Source organism: Chrysemys picta, chromosome 2 (genome assembly GCF_011386835.1).
Source record: "Chrysemys picta bellii isolate R12L10 chromosome 2, ASM1138683v2, whole genome shotgun sequence".
Classification (NCBI taxonomy): domain Eukaryota; kingdom Metazoa; phylum Chordata; order Testudines; family Emydidae; genus Chrysemys; species Chrysemys picta.
This window is the reverse complement of record NC_088792.1, coordinates 184475941-184500655: the sequence shown is the minus strand read 5'-3', so window position 1 is coordinate 184500655 and position 24715 is coordinate 184475941. Positions and strand designations below refer to the sequence as shown.

At 41.5% G+C, this 24715-nt stretch overlaps 1 protein-coding gene across 13 annotated transcripts in view; it reads right to left on the bottom strand.

Annotated features, from left to right (window-relative positions):
• CDKAL1 (CDK5 regulatory subunit associated protein 1 like 1) overlaps positions 1-24715 on the bottom strand; it is a 790609-nt gene that overhangs the window by 498077 nt on the left and 267817 nt on the right. For all 13 annotated transcript variants that reach the window (XR_010597970.1, XR_010597971.1, XR_010597972.1 and 10 more), the window contains one exon: positions 14904-15007. Coding sequence is in view for 10 of the 13 variants with exons in the window: in XM_005281387.4 (XP_005281444.1) it covers positions 14904-15007 (104 nt within the window). In the remaining 3 variants the exon portion in view is untranslated. The remainder of the gene's footprint in view (positions 1-14903; positions 15008-24715) is intronic.

The following is a 24715-nucleotide window of genomic DNA, read 5'->3' as shown; positions in this document are numbered from 1 at the left end:
TTTCTTTGGGGCACTGGGTCTGTAAATGAAAAGCAAACCAAGACTAGGTCACAAATACAATTAACGTAAATTAAAAGCAGACACAGCTTGCAGATGAACTCTTTTGGGCCAATTTTTGAGCACACTGGACCCAGATATGTATTCGGTCTTTTAGGATCTGATTTATAAACCACATTTCAAATTAAAGTGTTCAATTAATTTAATACAAATATAGAGCATTTTAAAAAGCTTCAATTTAAGCAATCATGCCACCCTCGCATGTGCATCAGGAGCTTCAAGTAACTGTACTAGGTCCTATTTGAATGGGCAGATGTAGCAAAACTAATGTTTCTGCCATATTCAACATCATTACTATGTATCCATTTTCACTGATTTTGAATAATATCCTGATTTTGAAAAAATAACCTGATTTTGAAAAAATAATCATTGTCTGGATTCAGACTTCTTCAGTTCTGGAAAACTTGTCCTATGAGTAACAGGAACGTATTAGGTTCTTCTAAAAGATTCTTTTGTTGGAATTTGGGAGGAGAAGCCACAGAGCTTGTAAGTACATCTTAATTAAAGCTTTGATGAGCCTGCAGCATCATAATATTTTATTACAATGATCAGCTTTTAGCAGTGGGCTCTTTTGCATGTGAAAGTGTTTTATGATCAGCAAAACCGCACAGACTCCTTGCCCTGTAGAGTGTGGTAGTGGCTCAATACAATATTACTGCTATTCCAGTTTGTTTTTTAAAGACATGCTATTGACTGAACTGTCCATCTTTGTTGATAATGCAAGAGTAACAAGGAACTGGCTTACATAACTTTCTCATATCCATCTCTGATTTATTAATTCAAAATCAGTCAACACCATTTTAGCATTATGTCTGAGACTCATTGCACAAATGTGGTTATTTAATTTGTACAGACTCCTGCTGGTCTTACTGCAACAGGAAATACTGCAATACGGGAAAAATTAATACTAAACAGGACAGCAATTCATCAAAACTCTGGGACAAAACATGCTAATTTATTTCCCCCATCAGATACATGCAGTTTAATTTCTGAATTTCCTACTACATAAAACTTGGCACCATGGCCTGACCACGTAGTTTTTACCCATTCAACGCTCAGTGACTTAGGCTGAAGGTTTTCCTGAATATGGAGTGCAAGATAAGGCTTCCTCTTTTTATACCAAACTGTCCAGGTAATAAACATTTAGACCCGGATCTTGCAAACATTTAAACATACGTGTATTTGGCAAGATTGGGCCCCTAGTCTGAAACAATCAAACATTTAAAAGAACTATGCCACATTACAAGGGTTCTACCAAATTCACGGCCAGGAAAAATGCCTCACAGACTATGAAATCTGGTCTTTGTGTGCTTTTTCCATATACTATACAGATTTCACGGGGGAGACCAGCATTTTTCAAATTGGGGGTCCTGACCCAAAAGAGAGTTGCAGAGGGGTTACAAGGTTATTTTAGGGGGTTCAGGGTACCCCTTACTGCCACCTTTACTTCTGTACTGCCTTCAGAATTGAGTGGCTGGAGAGCGACAGCTGTTGGCCAGTGCAGAGCTCTGGAGGCAGTGCCCCGCCAGCAGCAGCGCAGAAGTAAGGGTGGCAATATACCAGGCCACCCTTACTTCTGCACTGCTGCCTTTAGAGCTGGGCAGGCTGCTGACTGAAGACCCAGCTCTGCAGGCAGCAGCGCAGAAGTAAGGGCGGCAATACCATACCATGCCATCCTTACATCTGTGCCACTGCTGATGACTGCTCTGCCTTCAGAGCTGGGCTTCCGGCCAGCAGCTGCCACTTTCCAGCTGCCCAGCTGTGAAGGCAGTGCTGCTGCTGCCAGCAGCAGTGCAGAAGTAAGGGTAGCAGTACCGCACCCCCCCCCCCCCCCGCACACACACACACACACACACACACACACACACACAATAACTTTGCAACACCCCCCCCCCCAACTCCTTTTTGGGTCAGGAACCCTATAATTACAACACTGTGAAATTTCAAATTTAAATAGCCAAAATCATGAAATTTACAATTTTTAAAATCCTATGACCGTGAAATTGACCAAAATGGACCGTGAATTTTGTAGGGCCCTACACATTACACAAGCACCTGATAAAGGCAAGAAAGCTGCTAGAGCCTCAAAGCCATCACATGTACATCAACAAAAGAAAAATGCCATGCTAATTCAAATCACATTGCAACATGCTAAAAGCAGCATCAACTTCGCAAAAAATCAACCTATGATGCCTTGTGAATAAGCCATCTCTATGAGATGTGGTAATAAGACCAATATTCTTGATAGAAGGTGCTAGTGTAAGTGCTTCATTTACAGCAAGTGAGAGGAATATATATATAGTATTTCAGTGGTCCCCAATCATGGAGGATCGTGGCAGCGGACAAGCATCCGCCGAAATGCCGCTGACAAGCAGCAACGTCAATAGGCGTCGCCACCAAAATGCCGCCGACAAGCAGCAGCATCCAGAGGCATCGCTGCCGAAATGCCGCCGATTTTCGGTGGCATTTCGGCGGCGATGCCTCTGGATGACACTGCTTGTCGGCGGCATTTTGGCAGATGCTCATCCGCCGGCCAGTACGTGGGCGCATTTAGATGCCCCGGCAGGCACCACGGCGCCCGCGGGCACCACGTTGGGGAGTCCTGTTGTATATGAATAAATACAAACACAATGTGCTGGCTGAAACAAGACCCAGGTCTCGCATAGCCAATTATGGATTTCAGTCCAAAGCAAGATGCATTCAGGGACTTATATGCCAGAGGGGCACCTGAGAATTGGAGACAAGGACAGGAAGGAATGCTGGTAAAGTGGACAGGGGTATCTCTCTTTTCCTCTTGTGGAAGGAAGGAGCAAAAGCTACCCATGGTTTCCCCACTGTTGGAAGGAGCAGGAGCAGAGGCAGAAGTGGCAGATGTCAGAAAAAGTCACATGGAGAGCTGGCAAAGGGAAACCTGGAAGGGTGCTGTGTGAACTTGTATGCTGGGGGATCCTGGAACAGGTGAAAACCCCTGGACCATAAAAAAGAAGCATTTCCCTCAACTCCCCTATAGCAAAGGAAGAAGAGCTGAAGGGTGCATGGGAAGACTTGGCTTTGGGGTAGGCATTTCAACTGTATGGAATTTTTGGTATACCTAGAGGGCTAAACTACCCAACCAGCAACAGGGAGACTAGTAGCTTTCAAGGAAGATGAGGTGTCACCAGATCCTGATATCAAGAGATGAGACAATGCATATAAACAACCAGAAACATAAATCAGTTTAGTATAGATTAATCATGACCTGCAGTACACTCAGGAGGTGAATAATGTGATCAAGCACACCTGATTCCATAACTTACTTAGTCTTTCTGGTTATTTTAACTGTCTTATAAATGAGATTTGTTACCAGATGCTTAGTGGTATTTTCACTGAAAGATGAAAAGGTCTAAATGTAGAATACGGCATATAGGAAACGCTATATTTATTTCAAATCCAGTGTTGCTAGTGATAGTACCTGTCTCAGAATGCTTTGAAAACTGTTCATTTCAAGATTTTATAAAAATTGCAGTTATGGTAGGAACAAAACAAAAGAAACAACAGAGCTTCAAAAAAATAAAAAGCCTTTACAGCAGCCTGGGAATTGTGGAAAAACTTAAGTGTCCCTAAGGCTAACAAAACCCACATAAAACAAAACTCTTGTTTTCATAAGAATTCTTTTTCCCAGAAGAAACCCCAGTTGAGAAGAAATAGTTCAAATTAAGGCATAGTGTTTTTAAATGCAGCACTCTACACACACAAAACAAACCAAGGTTAATGTGCCTGGTAAAGACTTCAATCACTGGTTGTGGCATCTCTCAACTTTGTGTATGACGCTAGTTTAAATAATGCAAACTAAGCAAAATATATGCAACAAACAAGTGAAATGTGAAACAACTCTTCTCAGCCTCTGCTCCACTGAATATCCATGGCAAGGAGTATATTCACAATACCCTACCACAAAACAAACAAGAGCATTTCAAACAATTTTAAAGCAAAGTTCGGCTTCTGAACTGCTATTCTGGGAACACTCAAAAGCCAGCCAAACATTCTAATAGAAAGTATTAAAAATCTTTATTTGATTTGTTGCTAACTTTACACAGTGCCAAATGTTTCCCCTCTTTTCTTAATTATATTTTCAAGTTGCTACAATCCAAGTGAAGGTCAAACTGACTTAAAACTTTTCATACTTCAGAAGAAATATAATGTGTCAAATGTTTACAAGGTAGATAGGCAAAAACTGCAAGAAACTTGCTTCTTTTGTATGTACAATAGAGAGATTATAAACAAACATACAGACAGTCTACTACTCTGTATAGTACATAGCACAATGGGGTCCCGAACTTTGGCCCCTGTACATGGCATAATAATAAACCTGATTATTATTAATAATCTTTTCTCCCAGATTTACATCTAAAAGCAAAATTGTGCCTAACTCATTTTCACTATTTTAAAGTAAACTTGAGTTAGTGTAAATACTCTTGTAAATAAGGAATTTAATAGCGCTAGCTGGAGAGAAGCACACTCTGGACAGGTGTTCGAAAGATGCTTCCATCATACCTCTGCTAAAACACCTCATTTCCCTCTTATTATAAACACAGACTCTCCTTTACCAGAGGATCTTTGTGTGATGGTCTTACCTTCTAAATAAATGTCTTCCAGGGGACTTGTATATGAACAACAATTTTGCTTTCATTATTTTTATTATGACAGCATCTAGGTGCCCCAATCATGGATCAAAGTTCCATTTTGCTAGGCAATATACAGACATGTAATTAAAAAAAATAAAAAAAAGTCTTAGCAGAAATGTTTGTTCCATTGGCTTCAGCTTTTGCAGGGATGAGGCAGTAGAGTCCAAAAAGCTTCCCTCACAATTTTATTAAAATATAGATTAAATAAGGAAAGCTCATTTTTATGAGTAGGTTTATTTCAAGAAAGTTAATCTGAAGATTTCTGTATAACAACAGATTGCATAGACCCATGCAAGTTATTCTGCAATTGAAAAATATCTGTTAACACATCTCGCAGCCCATAATTATAACTGAGTCTTGTAGCAGTGCTTCTGGTAAGGGTTATCTGCCACTTGCATTATAAATTCCATTTTTCACAGCTAACGCTACTTCATTGCATAGTGGACTAAAACTTGACTCAGTGAATAACGATGAAAAATACTAATAAAGGTTACATAATTGGCTTACGCTTTTTATTTATTTTTCATATCAAGCAGTCACAAATTACTTTTAGATAGTTTCAGATGACTTGTTGACCTGCTGTAAATACAGACAAGCTGAAATATAAAAAAACAAAGGCAACTAGGAACATGTTATCACAGCTGTTTTGGAAACTTTAGATGTCTTGCTTTTACTTTGAAAAAAAAAATACTTGAAATGCTCAAATTTAGTATTTACATGTTGTTTGCTCTTTTTGCATTCCCTCAGTTTGAGGAGTGACCCTGCAGCTGTTTTGGAAGCTTCACAAGATTCATTTGAACATAGATTTTTTTTTTAAGCTAATTAAAATGCTGTTGCATTGTGGCAAATTTCTTGGGAAACTGTAGAATCCCAGTTTGGCCTGTCGTCTTACATTTTGCAAGTGATGGGCAGGATATATAGATATATTCTATCTGGACCAGCCATGCCCCTTATGTACATTGCATGATCACATATTATTTCTTCTATAGGACCTATGCCTCATTCAGTGCACATACAGCATGTATTGTGAATGAAGCAAAACGTTGCAAGAGAAAGGATGTCTTTCTTCATGTAAGCCATTTGACTGGGACTTAGGAAAACTGTATTCTATTCCTGGCTATGCTACAGAAGACTGTTGAATTACAAAGAACAAATCTGACCACAGCTTGCTTTGGGAGGAAGGGGGAAAATGCCCCCCCAAAAAAAGCTTTCGTCAAGCAGACCTCTCTGGTCCCTTAAACCGCCAATGTTAAAAGATTAGTGGAGACTTGTCTGCAGGAGTTTTAGCTCAAGCCTGCAAAACAAGGGCTCATATCCATTTTTTGTACTTTTCTTTCCGTAATAGTGCACTGTATCCACACATGTACAGTAATGCTTCACCAAATGACACTTTACACAAAGGCACCATTACTGAACAGATTTGACTGAGATGAAGACTAATCTGCTTTTGCTAAGAGAGGTTCTGGTTGCAACAGTAACTTATCTGGCTAGCTATCTTTTGAACAAAGCATATTGGTTGTGACAATAATTTGAAGAAAGTTAGCACCCCATACTGAAAAAAGTCCGGATTTTCAGGGTATATGCATTTTATTTCACATTATAGTTATTAAATTAATTTATATTTTGGAATGCACAACCATAACATGAACCACAATCTAAAACATCCAGACAATGTAACCGCACTCAATCCTATTAGAACAATCTCTACAGAAGAGAAGTTCACATTATAAAATCCACAACAGTGCATCTCTAGACTTTGACTATCCCAATTACGGGTCTGTTTCTGTTCCCACTGACTTCAATGGGAGGAGGATCAAACCTCAGGGAAACCTGGATTTTAGATTTGTAGGTATATAACCTAGATCCTCAAAACTCCTTCAAATCTCTCCTAAAATTCACCTCTGTTGAGATACAGACAAAAGCTAGGCAGTGGGTATTCTGGCCTGCTGTTTAATATACCAGATATAAAAACGACAGTGTTACCTTATTCTCCCTTATATAATTTCTGCCATCATATGCTTAGACTGTAAGCACTTCCGGGCCAGAGCAGTCTTTTCATTAGTGTGTGCAACAGGGTCAGCACCCACCTCTTGCAAGTGCCCCCCCTCTGGTTGGGGGTGTCTCCATTCTTTCAGTAAGTAGTCCTGGCCCTCATATGGGGCACTATCTCCTGGGCTTCCTTCCTGGAGACACTATCTTCCTGTGGCCCTCCCTGGGCTCAGTCCTTACTCAGTCCCCAAAGCCAGCCAGGAGCTTCTTCATTGCTCTCCCGGTCCCTGCTAGCAAACTATTTTTGGCTCAGTCCTAGCAGCCAAGCCTCTTGCTCCCCTGGTCCCTGCCCATACTGAGCTGTCCGTGGCCCTGCTGCTCTTCCAGCCAGGCACGCAGTCTTCTTTTCTGAAGCTCCAAGCAGCAACTAACTACTGCTCTGTTCTACAGCTCCTTTTATCAAACCTGCCTGGCCTCTGATTGGCCATTCCAGCAGCCCTTCCTCGCAACCACTGTAGGCCACTTGAAGGACCTCTCCACTGCTCCTTTCTTGGGATGGGTGTGGTAGAACCCTGAGGCCTCCAGCAGAGGGCCTTTGGGCCTAGTCCACCCCATCACAGTGTGCATACAGCATCTACCATAATGGTATCGTGGTTAAATATTAGAACCCTCCAGGCATTGTCATAACACAGATTAATAACAATGTCTCTCAATTGTTGCCTTTGTAGGGAGAGTATCCCATTTTACAAGTATGCATGAAGTAGAATGTTCTTGCAAAATCCAGGCTGATTCATTCACATCTTAGACTTGACATGTTGCTGAGCAATATGTGGAGATCTAATAATGCCATAATGTAAATACAATTTATATAATCCATAATCTGTTAGGCTATCCTTAATTGTACCAATTGACTCTATGACCTGGTCACACAAGCCTTGCTTGGGTGAAACTCATTTACTTCAGCAGGAATTTTACCTAGGAATGAGGGATCAAGATCTAATAGGGCAGCCAATCAATGTTGTGTGATTAATGTGACTATATATACACTATTACATTATAACCCCATTTCTAGCTCTTCATAACTTTCTGGAATTTCACCCTTTCAGCTGAATTTTTCTGTGTTGGTTTCTGTCTAAAGGTGTTTATTTTTAAAAATAGTTTGACCGTTATAAAAAAAAAATCTTGCAACTTTTTTCTGAGCAGAGCTAGAAATGAAACAGCTATGTGGATAGTTGATAGTATGAGACAGGGATATATAAATGGGAATATTGAGTAGAAGTAGGCAAGTGGCATTACCTCTGTCTTAGGAATTAGTGAGATCATTATTGGAACACTGCATTCAGTTCCATAGGTACAAAAACTAAGGGTGTGGGGGGAAGGGTGCTGCAGCACCCTGTAAACTTGAAGTGGTTTCCATCATATACAAGGCTTAAAATTTGGTTCAATGGCTCTCAGCACCCCCACCATCCAAATTTTTCCAGTACTCCTTTCCAGTTCATAGAATCAGGGTTGGAAGGGACCTCAGGAGGTCATCTAGTCCAACCCCCTGCTCAAAGCAGGACCAATCCTCTTACAGATTTTTGCCCCAGATCCCTAAATGGCCCCCTCAAGGATTAAACTTACAACCCTGGGTTTAGCAGGCCAATGCTTAAACCACTGAGCTATCCCTCCCCCCAGTTCCAGTGTTCACACTTCAAAAACAATGTTGAAAAATTGGAAAAGGTTCAGAAAAGAGCAACAAGAATGATTTGAGGTCTTGAAATCCTGCTTTATCATGAGACACAAAAGAAGCTTAGCTTATGTAATTTATCCAAGACAAAGGTAAAAGGTAAACTTGATCATGGTCAGTGAGTGCCCACATGAGAAGATAGTGGTGAATACTTTGTTTGCTAGATTAAAGGCACAATGAGATCCAATGGCTGGACATTGAAGCTAGAGAAATTCAAACTGGAAATAAGAAACAGCTATTCACTTTCTTGTAACTGTTGTTCTTCAAGATGTGTTATATAGGCCATGCAGATGTGTGTGCGGCTCATGCACTGGTGCCAGAGAGTTTTCCCTTGCAGTAACAGTAGGAGTGGCCTCACCTGCGCCCTCATCTCCCTTGTGCTCCAAGCTCCACCCATTTTTCAGTTCCTTTGTACTGGACTGTAGATAAGCTCAGATGCATTGGGGAAGGAGGTTGGGTTATGTATCAGAGATATGCAACATCTTGAAGAACAAGTGTTACGAGAAGGCAAGTAAACGTTTCTTGTTCTTTGAGCGATTGCATATTTCCATTATGTTGTGGGGCCTGGCCTAGCATTCTCTTCTGAAAGAGAATTTTCCCCATGCTTGTGACTTCTCTTGAAGCTGTAGTAAATGCATAGTGCCTAGCAAACATATGAAACAATGACCTTGTTGCTGCTCTGCAGATGTTGAAGATAGTGGTGTTTCCCACAAATGCAGTAAAGTTAAAATGCACCATACTTGAGTGTGCTGACAACTTCTCAGAGGGTGTGATACTGTTAGCATTATGGTATATAACAATGCAGCTGATCATCTATTTGGAGAGCCATTATGCTGAAACAGGATGACTTCTCATTCATTCCGCATATGATACAAAAAGCTGAGAAGAAACCCAATAAGGCTTCGTTCTACACAGGTGAAAGGCTAGGGCCTTGGTGCATATCTAAAGTGTAGAATAAAATAAAGAGTTAATCCTTGTGACCATGCGCTTTGGGAAAAAATGGTAGGTATATTGATTGAATGGGGTGGAAATCTGATACTATTTTGTAAAAAAACCTAAGGATGTGGTCTGAACTGCACCTTGTCACTGTAGACTATAGACTATGGAGGATCCATTCTCAGGACACATAACCCCACCCCCCTTCCTTCCAGATGTGATGGCTACTAAGGTGGCCACCTTCACTGAGAGGTGTAACTGAGAGAAAGAGGTTGAGGGTTCAATTTGAGGACCAATAACTGCTGACAGAACTAAATTCAAGTCCCAAGGACAGAACAGTCTATTGAGACCTTTTAGGAACCTGGCTGTTATAGGATTAGAGAAAACAATCCTTCCATCAATACAGGGGTTAATCTCTGACATTGCAGCCAGGTGCACCTTAATGGAACTGACTGCTGGACTTGACACTTTTGAGATGTAAGAGGTAGTCCAGAATCTTTAGAATTGTAGACTGGATAGGAGACACACTGTGGCTAGCTTCCCAGATAAAGGAACACTTCCACTTACTAAGGAAGGTAGCTCATGTGGGTGGTTTTCTGCTATTCAGTGGGACATTCTGGACTGCTCTAGAACAGAGTGCCTCATCTGGGTATAACCACTAAGGAACAATTCTGTAACTTTCATTTAACAAATGGTCACTTTACAACCAAACTTCAGAGATGAAGCCTGAGCCTCTGGAATTTTTGCGTCGTTAGTAGGTGAACATTTTTATGATACCACACTGTCACCATCAGATCATGTACTTTCATTGGGGGCGAGGGGGAGAGGGAATCTGAGATCTACGAGTAGTTACATAAAAGTTCTGCAAAAAGAACAGGAGTACTTGTGGCACCTTAGAGACTAACAAATGTATTAGAGCATAAGCTTTCGTGGACTACAGCCCACTTCTTCGGATGCATAACGTTCTGTGAGTTAGCTATTCTGTCTGTGCGCTACATTTACAGATATATTAAGCAAAAGATTCACCAACAACAAAATAAAATCCAGGTTTGCAAAGAGTTATTTATAAACTATGATGGGAACGTTTCTTCTGTGAAACTCAAAGAACTGTTTAGTCAACAAATCACTGTTTCATCTCATTCATCTACCGCACACCCCAATGGAAGTTTAGGTCTCCAGCAGTCATTTGATGTGATCCCCAAAGATGACAATGTTGAAATTAGTTTTACCAGCTTGAAATTAAATTTTAAACAATACAAGTTGGGTCTGTAACAATGTCAGTGGAGGGAGACGAGTAATTAAGTTTTATTTCTCTCCTGTTTGGCTGTCTTCTTTTCTCTGATATGATACTAAGTAGAAAAATCAAATAAAAAAAAAGTAGAAATCTCTTTGAAGTCTAGTGAATCCTTTTGTTTTAGTGTATGATTTCTTTTTTGTAACTCAAGGCAGAGAAGTAATGAGAACTGCCGTTAAACTATCAAAATAAAGAACAGCTATGCATACTGCACAAATATATTTTAAGCTGAATCAAAATCAAATAGCACAGCTGACAAAGGAAATTCTCCCTCTGTTGATGTTAAGTGCAGTTTGGAAACTGAGGAATATGTCTGAATGGAAGCCCAGTAATTCAACCACAAATATGAAACAATTTGAAAATCAGATGCAAATAGAGAGAATAACTATCAAAATACTTTTAAAAGGAGAAATTTCACTACCCTTCTTAGATAAATACAGCTCCTGGAAATTAAAACCCAGAAAGAATACCCTGAATCAGGCCAGAAGAATCATTTTGATCCAATATAGAAAGTCTCCTAATTATTTTTTAGACAGTAAATGATTTACAGTCAAAGTAAGGTTATCTAAAAGTATTACAACGAAGTAGATATATGAAAATCTCTGATAACTATTATACATACAAAGAACTGGATAATCTGTGGGTTTAGCATACAATCAATTTTAACAAGTGAAATGTTAACACCCAAATGTCACAACATCTCATGCATTTTTGGAAGCAAAGTAAGAGACAGAATTCTTGACTGAAGATGTTTTTTATGGAAGAAGACATGTAATGGAAAAAGCAAACAATTATAAAGTATTGGGCAAAATTATGCCATATGAAAGAAAGACAAAAATAATAATAATAAATAATGTCATTCAAATGTAAATGGTTTATTGCATATAAATTGATGAAAAGCATGTCAAATAATGGCTGTTCCTGTATCATCTAAATTATTTATCAAGATTAAAGCACATTATCCAGAACTGCAATTTCATAGTTCATTGTCGCTGAAAACTTGTAACCTCCACAAACACATACTTGGAACTGGGGATAAGGTCTCCACCCCTTGAAAAGACTGTTTTTAATACATACGAGTTAGGTGTGTGAGAACATATAGTGAGTGATAGACATAAGATTGACGACAGTGTTACAAGTAATTCTCTCTTTTAATGTAATGAGCTACACTTGATGCTGCATGATTTATTCCACCAACTAGCAGTAAAGAGATAAAAATAGCAACTGAACTTAACTCTTGCAATATCCTGTGATGGTATCTGCATTATGTTAGCTAACGCAACACCATTGTATGAATGCAGACTCTACAGGGGTTCCACAGGCAAGTGAGCTTGATGTGCCATCACTTTACTTCACAATGATTTTTTTTCAGGTAGTGGTACGTGAACCAATCAAGTCTGAGAATGCTGCTCTATACATTTATACCATATAGATCTATTAAAAAGCCAATTCTAAAATATGACTGGATTCCTGCCTCCAGGAATTTACAATCCAGTTCAGGCATTTGGGGAGTGCGGGGGAAAGAATCTAGCAGTTGATAGTACATGCTTGACGAAAGGGAGAAAATCTTGCAGTGACAGTTACTGATAGGCTTTATGGAAGATTTGAAGGAGGAGGTTGTTTAGCCCACAAGAGCATGACATTTAATACATATAAAGAGCATTTACAATCTTGAATAGATACTTTGCTTGGTAATGTTTCTCCTGATGGCATTCTGCACCAAAAAATTAAAAATTTTGTGCCAAAAAAATATTCTGTGCATCATATTTTAAAATTCTGCAAATTTTATTTGTCAAATAAATGTGAGGGCTCCAGAATTGCATTGGGGAGCACAAGCCACTGGCTGCACAGAGGTGGCAGATCACTGTGCAGCTCCCCTCGCCCCCAGGACGCAGATTCAGTGGTGAGTCTGCACCCAAATGTGACACAGCGCAAGGACCAGACCTGCCTCCAAAACACCCCAGGGCCCTGCCCCTCTGTGCCAGGTACACCAGGTGTGGGCAAGCAGGCTCTGCTAGGCAGGATTCAAGTGTGGGGGGATCCAGATGTGGGTTGAGAGGGTTCTGTGTGGGGCAACCTGGGTGCAGGCAGCTCAGTGGAGAATCCAGGTACGGGGGAGATCTGGATGCACAGGGGTATGTTGGGGGGTTCTGGGTTCAATGGTAATGGGACTCTGCAGAGGGGTCCATGTGAAGGTGGCTGGGGCTCAACAGGAGAGGTCTGTGTGTGAGGAGGAGGATAGAGCTTGGCAGAGGGGAACGGGTGTGGGGGGCTCAGTGGGGGGTTCAGATACTGGGGGAGTGGGGCTCAGTGCAGTGGAGATCTGGGTGGCTCGTCGGGGTGGTCCAGGTGTAGAGGGAGTGGGGCTCATCGTGGGGGTGGGTTCTGAGTGCAGGGGGTGAGGCTCAGTGGGAAGGTCTGGGTTTGAGGGGGATTGGGCGGATAGGGGAGAAGCTCCCTGTAGAGGAATCATTCCCCCTGCAGCTGAGGAGTGATGGGTGCAGGAAGCAGAGGCAAGGGGAGTTTGCGGAGCTTCCTGCAGCTGGGGGAGAAATCTGGGGGTGGGTCTGACCTGGCCCTGGATGCCATGCAGAGGAAGAGGAAGTCCCGTCTTCCACAGCCGGGTCTTTCCCAGTCCCGCCCCCCACCCCACAGTGATTTCTCTCTCTGCTGGCTGCCCTGGGGACCCAAAACATACTGCTGGGGAGGATCGCATGACTGCTCTTGTGGCTGCCTTTTGCTTCCCCATCAGAAAGTCATTTTTCTGCGGGGAAGAAAAGAAATCTGTGGGGGACATAAATTCTGTTCATGCACAGTGCCACAAAATTCCCCCAGGAGTATAATGTGCATGTTGAAATAAAAACTTGTAAACTTAGGCATTGATTGTAAGCATTCCTACTCACAAAGGGAGGTTAAGTCCCATTGAAGATTTGTGCTTAAATGGTCCCTAAATAAGGATGGACTTAGAACTTGCTTAAGTTCGGTGGCCTTATTACTTATGTAGCATCCATTTATGTTTTCATATTAGTCATATTAAAATAATCATATTCAAATAATATCGAAGCTCCAACTTTAACTCACAGAAACAAGAACGTTCATAGTTAAGTAAAGAATAACCCATACTTCCTGTTCATAGACACTGCAGGTGCCTAAAAAGAAATGAGAAATCACACACCATATCTATCTACATCTAGATACAACAAGAAGACTTAAGGATGTAGAGAGAAGCCATTCAATTTCATTTCCCTGGGTTTAAATTAGAACATTTGTGCTACTTTATCATAGTGGGCAAATTAATCCATGGAACAGTGCCATTTACTTTAGTGAGTTTACACAAGGGATGAAGTTGGCACAATAGCTGTATTTGTATTTACTTGAAGGAAGGGTAAAATTAGAGATCTATCCAGGGACAAACTGTAAACATTAGCATTCTACTATGAGGATTGTAATGCTTCCCAAGCAAGCGTATGAGCTATGAGTGGATAAAAACATAGGAAATGGCAGCTTATTAGTAGCCATCCCAATTAAACATTCACACATCCAATAATAACTCAAAAGAGTCATTACAATTTTTCCATTTAGATTTTAAGCATACAATAGCTCCTAGTAAGAGATACTGTGGATCCAAAATGAATCCTAAATCCAGCAGCACTGACAAACATCTTAGAGGAACTCCAAAGGACCCATTTTTATAACAGTGACGCATCCTAAAAACACAGCATCATAAGAACTCTAATGAGGTTTTAATGAAATTTGCTTTTACTGTAAGCATACATTCTATGCAAAATAATTGTTCTTCTTACTACTTTACAATACATAAAGTGAAGGATTAAGAGCCGCTAAAATTAGTTTTAAAACACAAGCAATTTTTATTGTGCGTCACATAAAAGGATCTGAAATCAGAAAACATTTTCCCCTACTATTTTTAAGAAGGGGGGGAAAAAAAATTCAAATCATCATCATCATCAATAAACCTTGAGATGGACCTTTGTATAAACAAGATTAAGACCAATGAAATATTTCTGTGGAAATACTAACTCCTGAAAGTACTGGTGCATAATGTAATGAATGAAGGAATTAAATACAGCGGGCACCAGCAAGCACACTTACAACATATTTGTAATACAAATAATACATTAACCTACTACCAGGTCTATCTTATAAAAAGGAAATTACCTGTGGGAGTAAGATTTTGTAATCTTAAAGCTGATTTAGGTAACTGAAATAACCTTACCTTGAAAAGACTGTTTGGCTCTGTCCACTAGTTCTTCAATTGGATAACTTGCTAGGTCTCCTCTGGCATGTTTGGTTTTGCAATAGGTACATGCATTGAGACACCTATTTAAAGTTTAATATACATTAGTTTACTGTCAAAAATACTCTTCCCAATACTTTAATACACAGAATTGTAGCAAAACAAAAATATGCAAAATACAACTTTTATATGTAGAAATGCAGAGGTACTACTAGCTTAATTAAAAAAAAACATTTTCACACCAGTAAATATGCCATATAAACCGGTTTTGTTCTTTATTCTTCTTCCCTATTTTAAAGAGATAATCAAAGTAGTTTACTCAGACTTTAAAAACCAAATGGTTACACCCTACAGCCAGTGGAAATTTTGTGCAAGGACTGCAGATCAGGAATCAAGGTCTTTCTAAAAAGTAACAGGCTCAAGAGATTTTCACATGAAAGCCCTTTTTACAGTTTGAATTTGTGGCTATATTTCCCACCATTGCTACCTCCAGGGTCATCTCTTGTGATGGCAGGGATGATGCAAGTGCTAGGCCCAGCACCTGCTGCTTCTGGCTTTTAAGCACTGTCTTGTGCAGACCTGTATACATTGGTACTCCCATTGTTGCTGGTAATAGCAAGGGGTGAGCAATTTTAGTCAAAAATCCAAGTGCAGACTTACTCAGACTTCAGTGTTACCATAAAAAACAGAAATTCATGAGAATCTAAGGACTAAGCCACAAATTTCCAGCCTTTTAGTCTAGAAATTAAACATGAGTTCCACAGGCAGAATTACAACTCTGTCATCTCTTAAGATATTCAAATACTCATTTAAGCCTTCATAAAATTTAGAAAAGAATTTAATGTGACAGATTCTTACCATTGTCTTAAAACCATTTTGTACACTTTAGAAATCTTGAAAAATACAGTACATTTTCTCCTCTCATGTGTCTTATTTGGCTTAACAATATTAATGTATGAAATAGTGAGGGCAGAATCATTACATGAGAAGAGAGTTTGATGACCAATTGGGAGATGGGAAGCATTAAGAAAAACACCCATAAGAAACTCCAAGAACTTCAGTGTGTCTAATTTATCTGACAATATATTAAAGCCAGATTAGTTCATTGCAGCAAGGATAGGAGGATCATAAAATGCTCACTGCAAGCTTTTCTGGGATTAGTCTTGGCAGTGCCATGAACATAGTAAGGCAGAAAGTTAACAGCAGCTTTTTTTAAAGTTGACTTATTTCCCATTTAGTAGGCAGAAATATCAAGAAAGAAAGAAAGAAAGAAAGAAAGAAAGAAAGAAAGAAAGAAAGAAAGAAAGAAAGAAAGAAAGAAAGAAAGAAAGAAAGAGAAAGAAGTTACTCTTATTCTTGGTTAAAAATAAATAATGTTCATTATCACAAACACAAAACTACTACTTCGATATTATAAAGCATTTGGATGCCAGAAAGAGTGTAGTATGAATATATAGAAATCATTTTAAACAATAACTAATGAAATATAGTAGGGCCCAGAAGAGTTTTCTGAAGCATTCAAATAAAGATAAAGAAACACATCAAACAACTACATGATTGCATTTATCACTTGGGCACATAAACTGTGTTGCCATCTGTCAGGATGTCTGCAACCCCATGACTGGGAAACTAGTTGCCAGTGGCAGTTTTAAAAAAGGACCTAACAATATCATGGCTACCTGCACATCTTGGTTTCCACTTATTCACAATATATATATATATTGCTCTGAATATGACATTAACCAGGATATTTCCATTTTTAACTCTCAAGGCAACAAAGTAAAATGCAAATGGAATAATTGAACATAAAGACAACCGGACAAGTGACTCTGGATATTAACAATAAAAAAGGTGAGAAAGTGAATGGCAGCATCCAGATAATCCAGTATAACCAAATGTACGAAACTCGAAAATAAAACAAAACTACGAATAGCATAGTGGGGCAATTAACTTCAATTTTTTTAGCTGTCTGCACATCAGGTCATAAAAGTCCACTTTTCGCACATTTTATCGGAACCATTCGATGACATTCATGTAGTCTAGTCTTTCTTTTGGTAATCAAATTATATAGCAAAACAAAAGAAGATACACTTTTAAAATTCCGCTCTGAAATACAGAAAGGGCCAATATTTACACACCATAATTTAAAATACTATTTGGAAATATATTTCTTAGCTCTCACTTGGCAAAAAGTGAATTTTAAAATGATTTTTTCAAGCTGCAGCTGATTGAAATAAATGCAATTTTCCGTTAAATATTTACAAGAAAGAAATTGGCCTAAACAGTTTTCAACAGATTCAAAAATAATCAGTCCCTGAACATGTTAATTTAAAACATACCATAAGCATCGCAGAAAAATCAGTGCTTCTTTCAAGTAAGCCACCCCAGCACTTTATCTTATTAACTGAAGCCCATCAGCAAAATGGCAAGGGACCTAAAATTGCTTTCTTGCTCAAATGAACCAACTTGTGAATCTCTCCCCTTAAAAATGACTCTGGAGCAAACTATCAGACCTACACACCTAGCGAATGGGACTGAAAAACAATATGCTGAAGCAACAGGAGACATTTGTGTTTATGAATCACAAACCTACTTTAAATATTTGAAGTCTGCTCTAAATGCTGCTGTGTATAAATAAAAATAAAACGTAACACAGAGATATTAAATACATTGATGTAAAATTATGAAGATTAATTAGCTTAATGCAAAAGCATTAAAAATCTACTTTGGGTGAAATCAAGTGACTTAGGAGTCTACATCCTATTTTCAAATGTGCTTAAGTTAATAAGGCACTTTGTTCATGTCCCTCCAATTTTGAAATGGAGAGATAGGGACTATAAGACTTTACCCTACTCAAGTGAATTTGTGCTTAAATGGTCTATTTTTGTAAAAGGAGACTTTTCCTTTTTGAAAATTAAATATTTAATCAGAAAAATATACTGAAAATGAAAGGATCTCTCTTACAGGAAGGACCAATTAGGAATAACACTTATGACAGCAGAGGAATAAAGACTACTCCAATCTGTGGGTTTTTGCAGTAGATGAGAATAGTGGTATGCTTACACTGAAAACGCTACAGCAATACAGCTGTTCAGTACTGCTGTAGTGCTTCAGGCCTGGTCTACACTACGGGTTTAGGTCGATTTTAGCAGCGTTAAATCGAATTAAGCCTGGACACGTCCACACAACGAAGCCCTTTCTTTCGACTTAAAGGGCCCTTTAAACCGGTTTCTTTACACCACCTTCGACGAGGGGATTAGCGATAAAATCGGCCTTTGCGGGTCGGAATTGGGGTAGTGTGGACGGAATTAGACGTTATTGGCCTCCGGGCTTCATTGTGAGCGCTCTGGACAGCACTCTCAACTCAGATGCACTGACCAGGTAGACAGGAAAAGACCCGCGAACGTTTGCATTTAATTTCCTGTTTGCCCAGAGTGGAGAGCACAGGTGACCACGCAGAGCTCATCAGCACAGGTAACCGTGATGGAGTCCCAGGATCGCAAAAGAGCTCCAGCATGGACCGAACGGGAGGTACGGGATCTGCTCGCCATATGGGGAGATGAATCAGTGCTAGCTGAACTCCGTAGCAGTAAAAGAAATGGCAAAGTATTAGAAAAGGTCTCCAAGGCCATGAAGGACCGGGGCCATAACAGGGACACACAGCAGTGCCGCGTGAAAGTTAAGGAGCTACAGCAAGCCTACCACAAAGCCAGAGAAGCAAATGGAAGGTCCGGGGCAGAGCCGCAAACTTGCCGCTTCTACGCGGAGCTGCATGCCATTCTAGGGGGTGCAGCCACCACTACCCCAACCGTGTGCTATGACTCCGTCAATGGAGAAACACACAGGGAAGACGGTTCGGGGAACGAGGAAGATGAGGATGGAGGTACTGTAGGTAGCTCACAGCAGCAAGGAAGAGGCGAAACCGGTTTCCCCAAGAGCCAGGATATGTTTGTCACCCTGGACCTGGAACCAGTAACCCCCGAACTCACCCAAGACCCTCAGGGCACACAGGAGAACTCTGGTGAGTGTACCTTTGTAAATATTACACATGGTTTAAAAGCAAAGCGTGTTTAATGATTAATGATTAATTTGCCCTGGCAATTGCAGCCAGTACGTCTACTGGAAAAGTCTGTTAACGTGTATGGGGATGGAGCGGAAATCCTTCAGGGACATCTCCAGAAAGCTCTCCTTCATGTACTCCCAAAGCGTTTGCAAAAGGTTTCTTTGCAAAAGGAGGGCTGCCTTATCCCGTCCGCCATGGTAGGACACTTTACCATGCCAGGCCAGTAGCACGTAGTCTGGAATCATTGCATAACAAAGCATGGCAGCGTATAGTCCCGGTGTTTGCTGGCATGCAGACAATATCCATTCCTTATCTCTCTTTGTTATCCTCAGGAGAGTGATATCAGTCACGGTCACCTGGTTGAAATGGGGTGATTTTATTAAGGGGACATTCAGAGGTGCCCGTTCCTGCTCTTCTGAACAGAAATGTTCCCCGCTGTTAACCACGCGGTGGGGGGAGGGGTGAAGTGATCATCCCAGAGAATCGGGTGTGTGTGTGTGGGGGGGGTGGTTTACTTGGGTTTGTGCCGCATGTTAACCCGGAAACCGCAGCCCCTCCTTTTACATTGAAAACCCATTTTAAATGGCCAACCCAATTCATCTTTGATATGGGAAATGCGCTGCTGTTTGAAACCTTTCCCGCATGTTAAGAAGGTTAAAAAAGCCAAAAGACTGTGGCTTACCATGGCTGCCTGCAAGCCGAAATATGTTGCCTGGGGCACTGCGTGAGTGATCTCTCATACCAAACCGGCAGGCAGAGGAAAAATGCGACCTTGTAACGAAAGAGCGTACCCATTGTTCTCTAAAATGTGTCTTTTTTAACCACCTCTCCCTTCTCCTCCACCAGCTGCAAATGTTTCTCCTTCGCAGAGGCTAGTGAACATTAGAAAGAGAAAACGGAGGACGCGGGACGATATGTTCACGGAGCTCCAGATGTCCTCCCACGCTGATAGAGCACGGCAGAATGCGTGGAGGCAGTCAATGTCAGACATGAGAAAAGCACAATATGAACGAGAGGAGAGGTGGCGGGCTGAATGGCGGGATGAAAAGAGCAAGTGGCGGGCTGAAGATGATAGGTGGCGTCAGCTTGCAGACAGACGGCAAGAGTCAATGCTCCGTCTGCTGGAGCATCAAACTGATATGCTCCAGCGTATGGTTGAGCTGCAGGAAAGGCAGCAGGAGCAGAGACCGCCGCTACAGCCCCTGTTTAACCAACAGCCCTCCTCCCCAAGTTCCATAGCCTCCTCACCCAGATGCCCAAGAACACGGTGGGGGGGCCTCCGGCCACCCAGTCACTCCACCCCAGATGATCGCCCAAGCATCAGAAGGCTGGCCTTCAATAAGAGTTAAAGTTTTAAAATGCAGTGTGTCCTTTTCCATCCCTCCTCCCCCACCCATCCCAGGCTACCTTGGCAATTATCCCCCTACTTGTGTGAGGAATTAATAAAGAATGCATGAATGTGAAAAAACAATGACTTTATTGCCACTGCAAGCAGTGCTCGAAGTGGGGAGGGGAGGGTGGGGTGGTTGGTTTACAGGGAAGTAGAGTGAACCGGGTCGGGGGGGGGGGGGGGGTTGGAGGGTTCATCAAGGAGAAACAAACAGAAGTTTCACACAGTAGCCTGGCCAGTCACAAAACTCGTTTTCAAAGCTTCTCTGATGCGCACCGCACTCTGCTGTGCTCCTCTAACCGCCCTGGTGTCTGGCTGCGCGTAATCAGCGGCCGGGCGACTTGCCTCAACCTCCCACCCCGCCATAAATGTCTCCCCCTTACTCTCACAGATATTGTGGAGTGCACAGCAAGCAGCAATAACAATGGGGATATTCTTTTCGCTGAGGTCTGAGCGAGTCAGTAAGCTGCGCCAGCGCGCTTTTAAACGTCCAAATGCACATTCCACCACCATTCGGCACTTGCTCAGCCTATAGTTGAACAGGTCCTGACTACTGTCCAGGCTGCCTGTGTACGGCTTCATGAGCCATGGCATTAAGGGGTAGGCTGGGTCCCCAAGGATCACGATAGGCATTTCAACATCCCCAACGGTTACTTTCTGGTCCGGGAAGAAAGTCCCTTCCTCCAGCTTTCGAAACAGACCAGAGTGCCTGAAGACGCGAGCATCATGTACCTTTCCCGGCCATCCCACGTTGATGTTGGTGAAACGTCCCTTGTGATCCACCAGGGCTTGCAGCAGCATTGAAAAGTACCCCTTGCGGTTTATGTACTCGTGGCTTGGTGCTCCGGTGACAAGATAGGGATATGGGTTCCGTCTATGGCCCCACCACAGTTTGGGAATCCCATTTCAGCAAAACCATCCACTATTGCCTGCACGTTGCCCAGAGTCACTACCCTTGATATCACCAGGTCTTTCATTGCCCTGGCAACTTGGATCACAGCAGCCCCCACCGTAGATTTGCCCACTCCAAATTGATTCCCGACTGACCGGTAGCTGTCTGGCGTTGCAAGCTTGCACAGGGCTATCGCCACTCGCTTCTCAACTGTGAGGGCTGCTCTCATCCTGGTATTCTGGCGTTTCAGGGCAGGGGAAAGCAAGTCACAAAGTTCCACGAAAGTGCCCTTACGCATGCGAAAGTTTCGCAGCCACTGGGAATCGTCCCACACCTGCAGCACGATGCGGTCCCACCAGTCTGTGCTTGTTTCCCGGGCCCAGAATCGGAGTTCCACGCCATGAACCTGCCCCAGGGACACCATGATTTCCACATTGCTGGGGCCTGTGCCTTGTGAGAGGTCTATGTCCATGTCAATTTCCTCATCACTCTCTTCGCCGCGCTGCAATCGCCTCCTCGGCTGGTCTGGGTTTCGCCTTGGCATGTCCTGGCTCTGCATATACTCCAGGACAATGCGCGTGGTGTTCATAGTGCTCATAATTGCCACGGTGATCTGAGCGGGCTCCATGATCCCAGTGCTAGCTATGGCGCTTGGTCTGAAAAAAGGCGCGAAACTAGTATCTGACGGACCAGGGGAAGGAGGGAGGGCGGGACGGAGGGCGGGCCGAGTGACGACATGGCGTACAGGTACAGGGAATTAAAATCAAGAGAGGTGGCTGTGCATCAGGGAGAAACACAAACAACTGTCACACAGAATGGTCCCCCCAAAGATTAAACTGAAAACCCTGGGTTTAGCAGGCCGTTGATTTGACGGAGGGAGGGGGAAGCAAATGAATACAGAACAAATCTATTTTTTACATCTTAAGACGACGGTGCAGCGTGACTGATAGCCCTCGGCATCTTCTGGGTGCTTGGCAGCAAATAGTGGGTGCTTGGCAGTTAGTGTACTACGATGGCCTTCAGGCCTATTGCACAATCTGCTGCTCAGGGAAGATTCTGCTAATGTGAGATGATCCAACTTGTAATAGGACGGTTACCAGTCGTAATACACCATCTACTGCCAAAAGGCAAGGGCTGGTGCAATGCAGCCCTACGGCTGCCAGCCCCACAGCTGCCAGCACCCAGATCGCCGATGAAGGCTACCAGTCTACTGCACCGTCTACCGCCAAAAGGCAGTTAGCTGCTGCTGCTGTGTAGCAATGCAGTCCCACGTCTGCCAGCACCCAGATGACATATGGTGACGGTGAGCTGGCTCCATGCTTGCCGTGGTATGTTGTCTGCACAGGTAACCCAGGTAAAAAGGCGCGAATCTATTGTCTGCCGTTGCTGTGACGGAGGGGGAGGGGCCTGACGACATGTACCCAGAACCTCCCGCGACACTGTTTTGCATCATCCGGGCATTGGGATCTCAACCCAGAATTCCAATGGGCAGCGGAGACTGCGGGAACTGTGGGATAGCTGTGGGATAGCTACCCATAGTGCAATGCTCCGGAAGTCGACGCTAGCCTCGGTACTGTGGACGCGGTCCGCCGACTAGAGCTTGGAGCATTTTATGTGGGGACACACACAATCGGCTGTATACAACCGATTTCTATAAAACCGGCTTCTATAAATTCGAACTAATTTCGTAGTGTAGACATACCCTCAGTGTAGATACACCAATCGGCATAGGTAACCCACCTCCCCAACAGGCAACCTAGCACTGTCTACACTATGGGTTAGGTCAATATAGCTACGTTTCCCAGGAGCATGGATTTTTTGCACCAGAGTGACAAAGCTATACCAATATAAATTCTTACTATAGACCAGGCCTGAGAACAGACACATTCAAGCTGAAATCCTGGTTCCACTGAAGTTAATTGTAGGTTTGCCATTGATTTCTATGGAGCCAAGATTTCACTATAAAATATTTAAAGTATAAAGTGCCTTTCAATCCAAGGATCACCAAAGACCTCAAATTTTACAAACCGCGTATAGATTACAAAATGCACTTCAACCATGTCTAGTAGTGCCAACCAATATTAACAACAGAGAAAAATGAAGAAGCTCTTAACCATTTGGAAGTAATATAAAAATGTTAGGTAGGCAAAATGCAATTATTCAATTGGAATTTAGTCAGAACCCAAGTGCTAATACTTATCTTACTGGTATGGGATTTGTAATGATTTCTTTATGTCTCAGTACTATTCCCTTGATATCACAATGGAATACTACTACAGTACAGACTCAAAAAGCGCCATCCTTTTGACTGAATTACCAACATTACCTTCCACTTCTACTGTAACTCTTCCTTGGAAGGAATCACCAATTCCAACCCTGAATTACTTTGCATTAACAAAGTAACCGATTTCCAAAAAGGAAAGTACATTTACTTGTGTCAAAACATAATATTAATACTTCCCGGGAAAGACTTGAGCTCCTTCCAATTTTTTTGTTAAAATTTGAATGAAATATAATTTGTTAACAAAGTTATCTTAAAAAGAGATTTTCCCTTTAACCACATTATACTTGAGTAGAAATACTAATAATAGGTATTCTAAATAGGGAAAAACTGCTACTAACTACCAATAGAAGAACTTACATATGTTGCACAAATATAAGCCCATGTGTTTGTAGCCAAATTTATAGGGAAGTGAAATCCCATACTCAAAACATTTATAACAGTAATAGGGTTAAACATTTATAACAGTAAATTAAACATTATGTATATTTGCTAGAATTACATCTCCATAAAATGCTGCATTGCACTTCAACAATTTTCTAATTTTTAGTGAATTGAGTTAAAATTGATTCAATGGCTACCAAAGTAAGCACTTTGTGCAAACACACACATTCATTTTACACATGAATGTCCTCTTACCCTTGACTTTCTGCAATTTTCCAACAGATTATTTCAATCCACTAAACAATAGGCAAGACTTTTTTCTTTATAGATGACTGTTTTTTAACTCTGCATTTAAAGTACATTCCTAACACTAACGTTCCAACACCACAATTATTTAAGTGGGGAAAATGTACCTGATAAAAACAGGACTTCTCTGAAATTAGGATCTATCATATAAATATCTATTTAAGGTAAATAACCAAAATACTTCAGAAACTTCTTTGGAAAAAAAAAATGTTTACAAACCATACTATCTCAAGTAGAGTCTCTCTCTGGACTATATAATACTGAAACTTCAACATGTTTCAGAGAAATTCCACACAGTGTGGAATGCTTATCGTTTAAACATTTCTCTCAAATTGCAATGCAATTATAGGATACTATTATTGGAGTAGATAATCTATCCTTTGCCCATCACCTGGGAGCAGGATGAACTTTTGAAAAGACAGCTTTCTTCTACAGAAGAGCCGAAGGGCAAGCTTTTTCCACTTGGTCATATCTC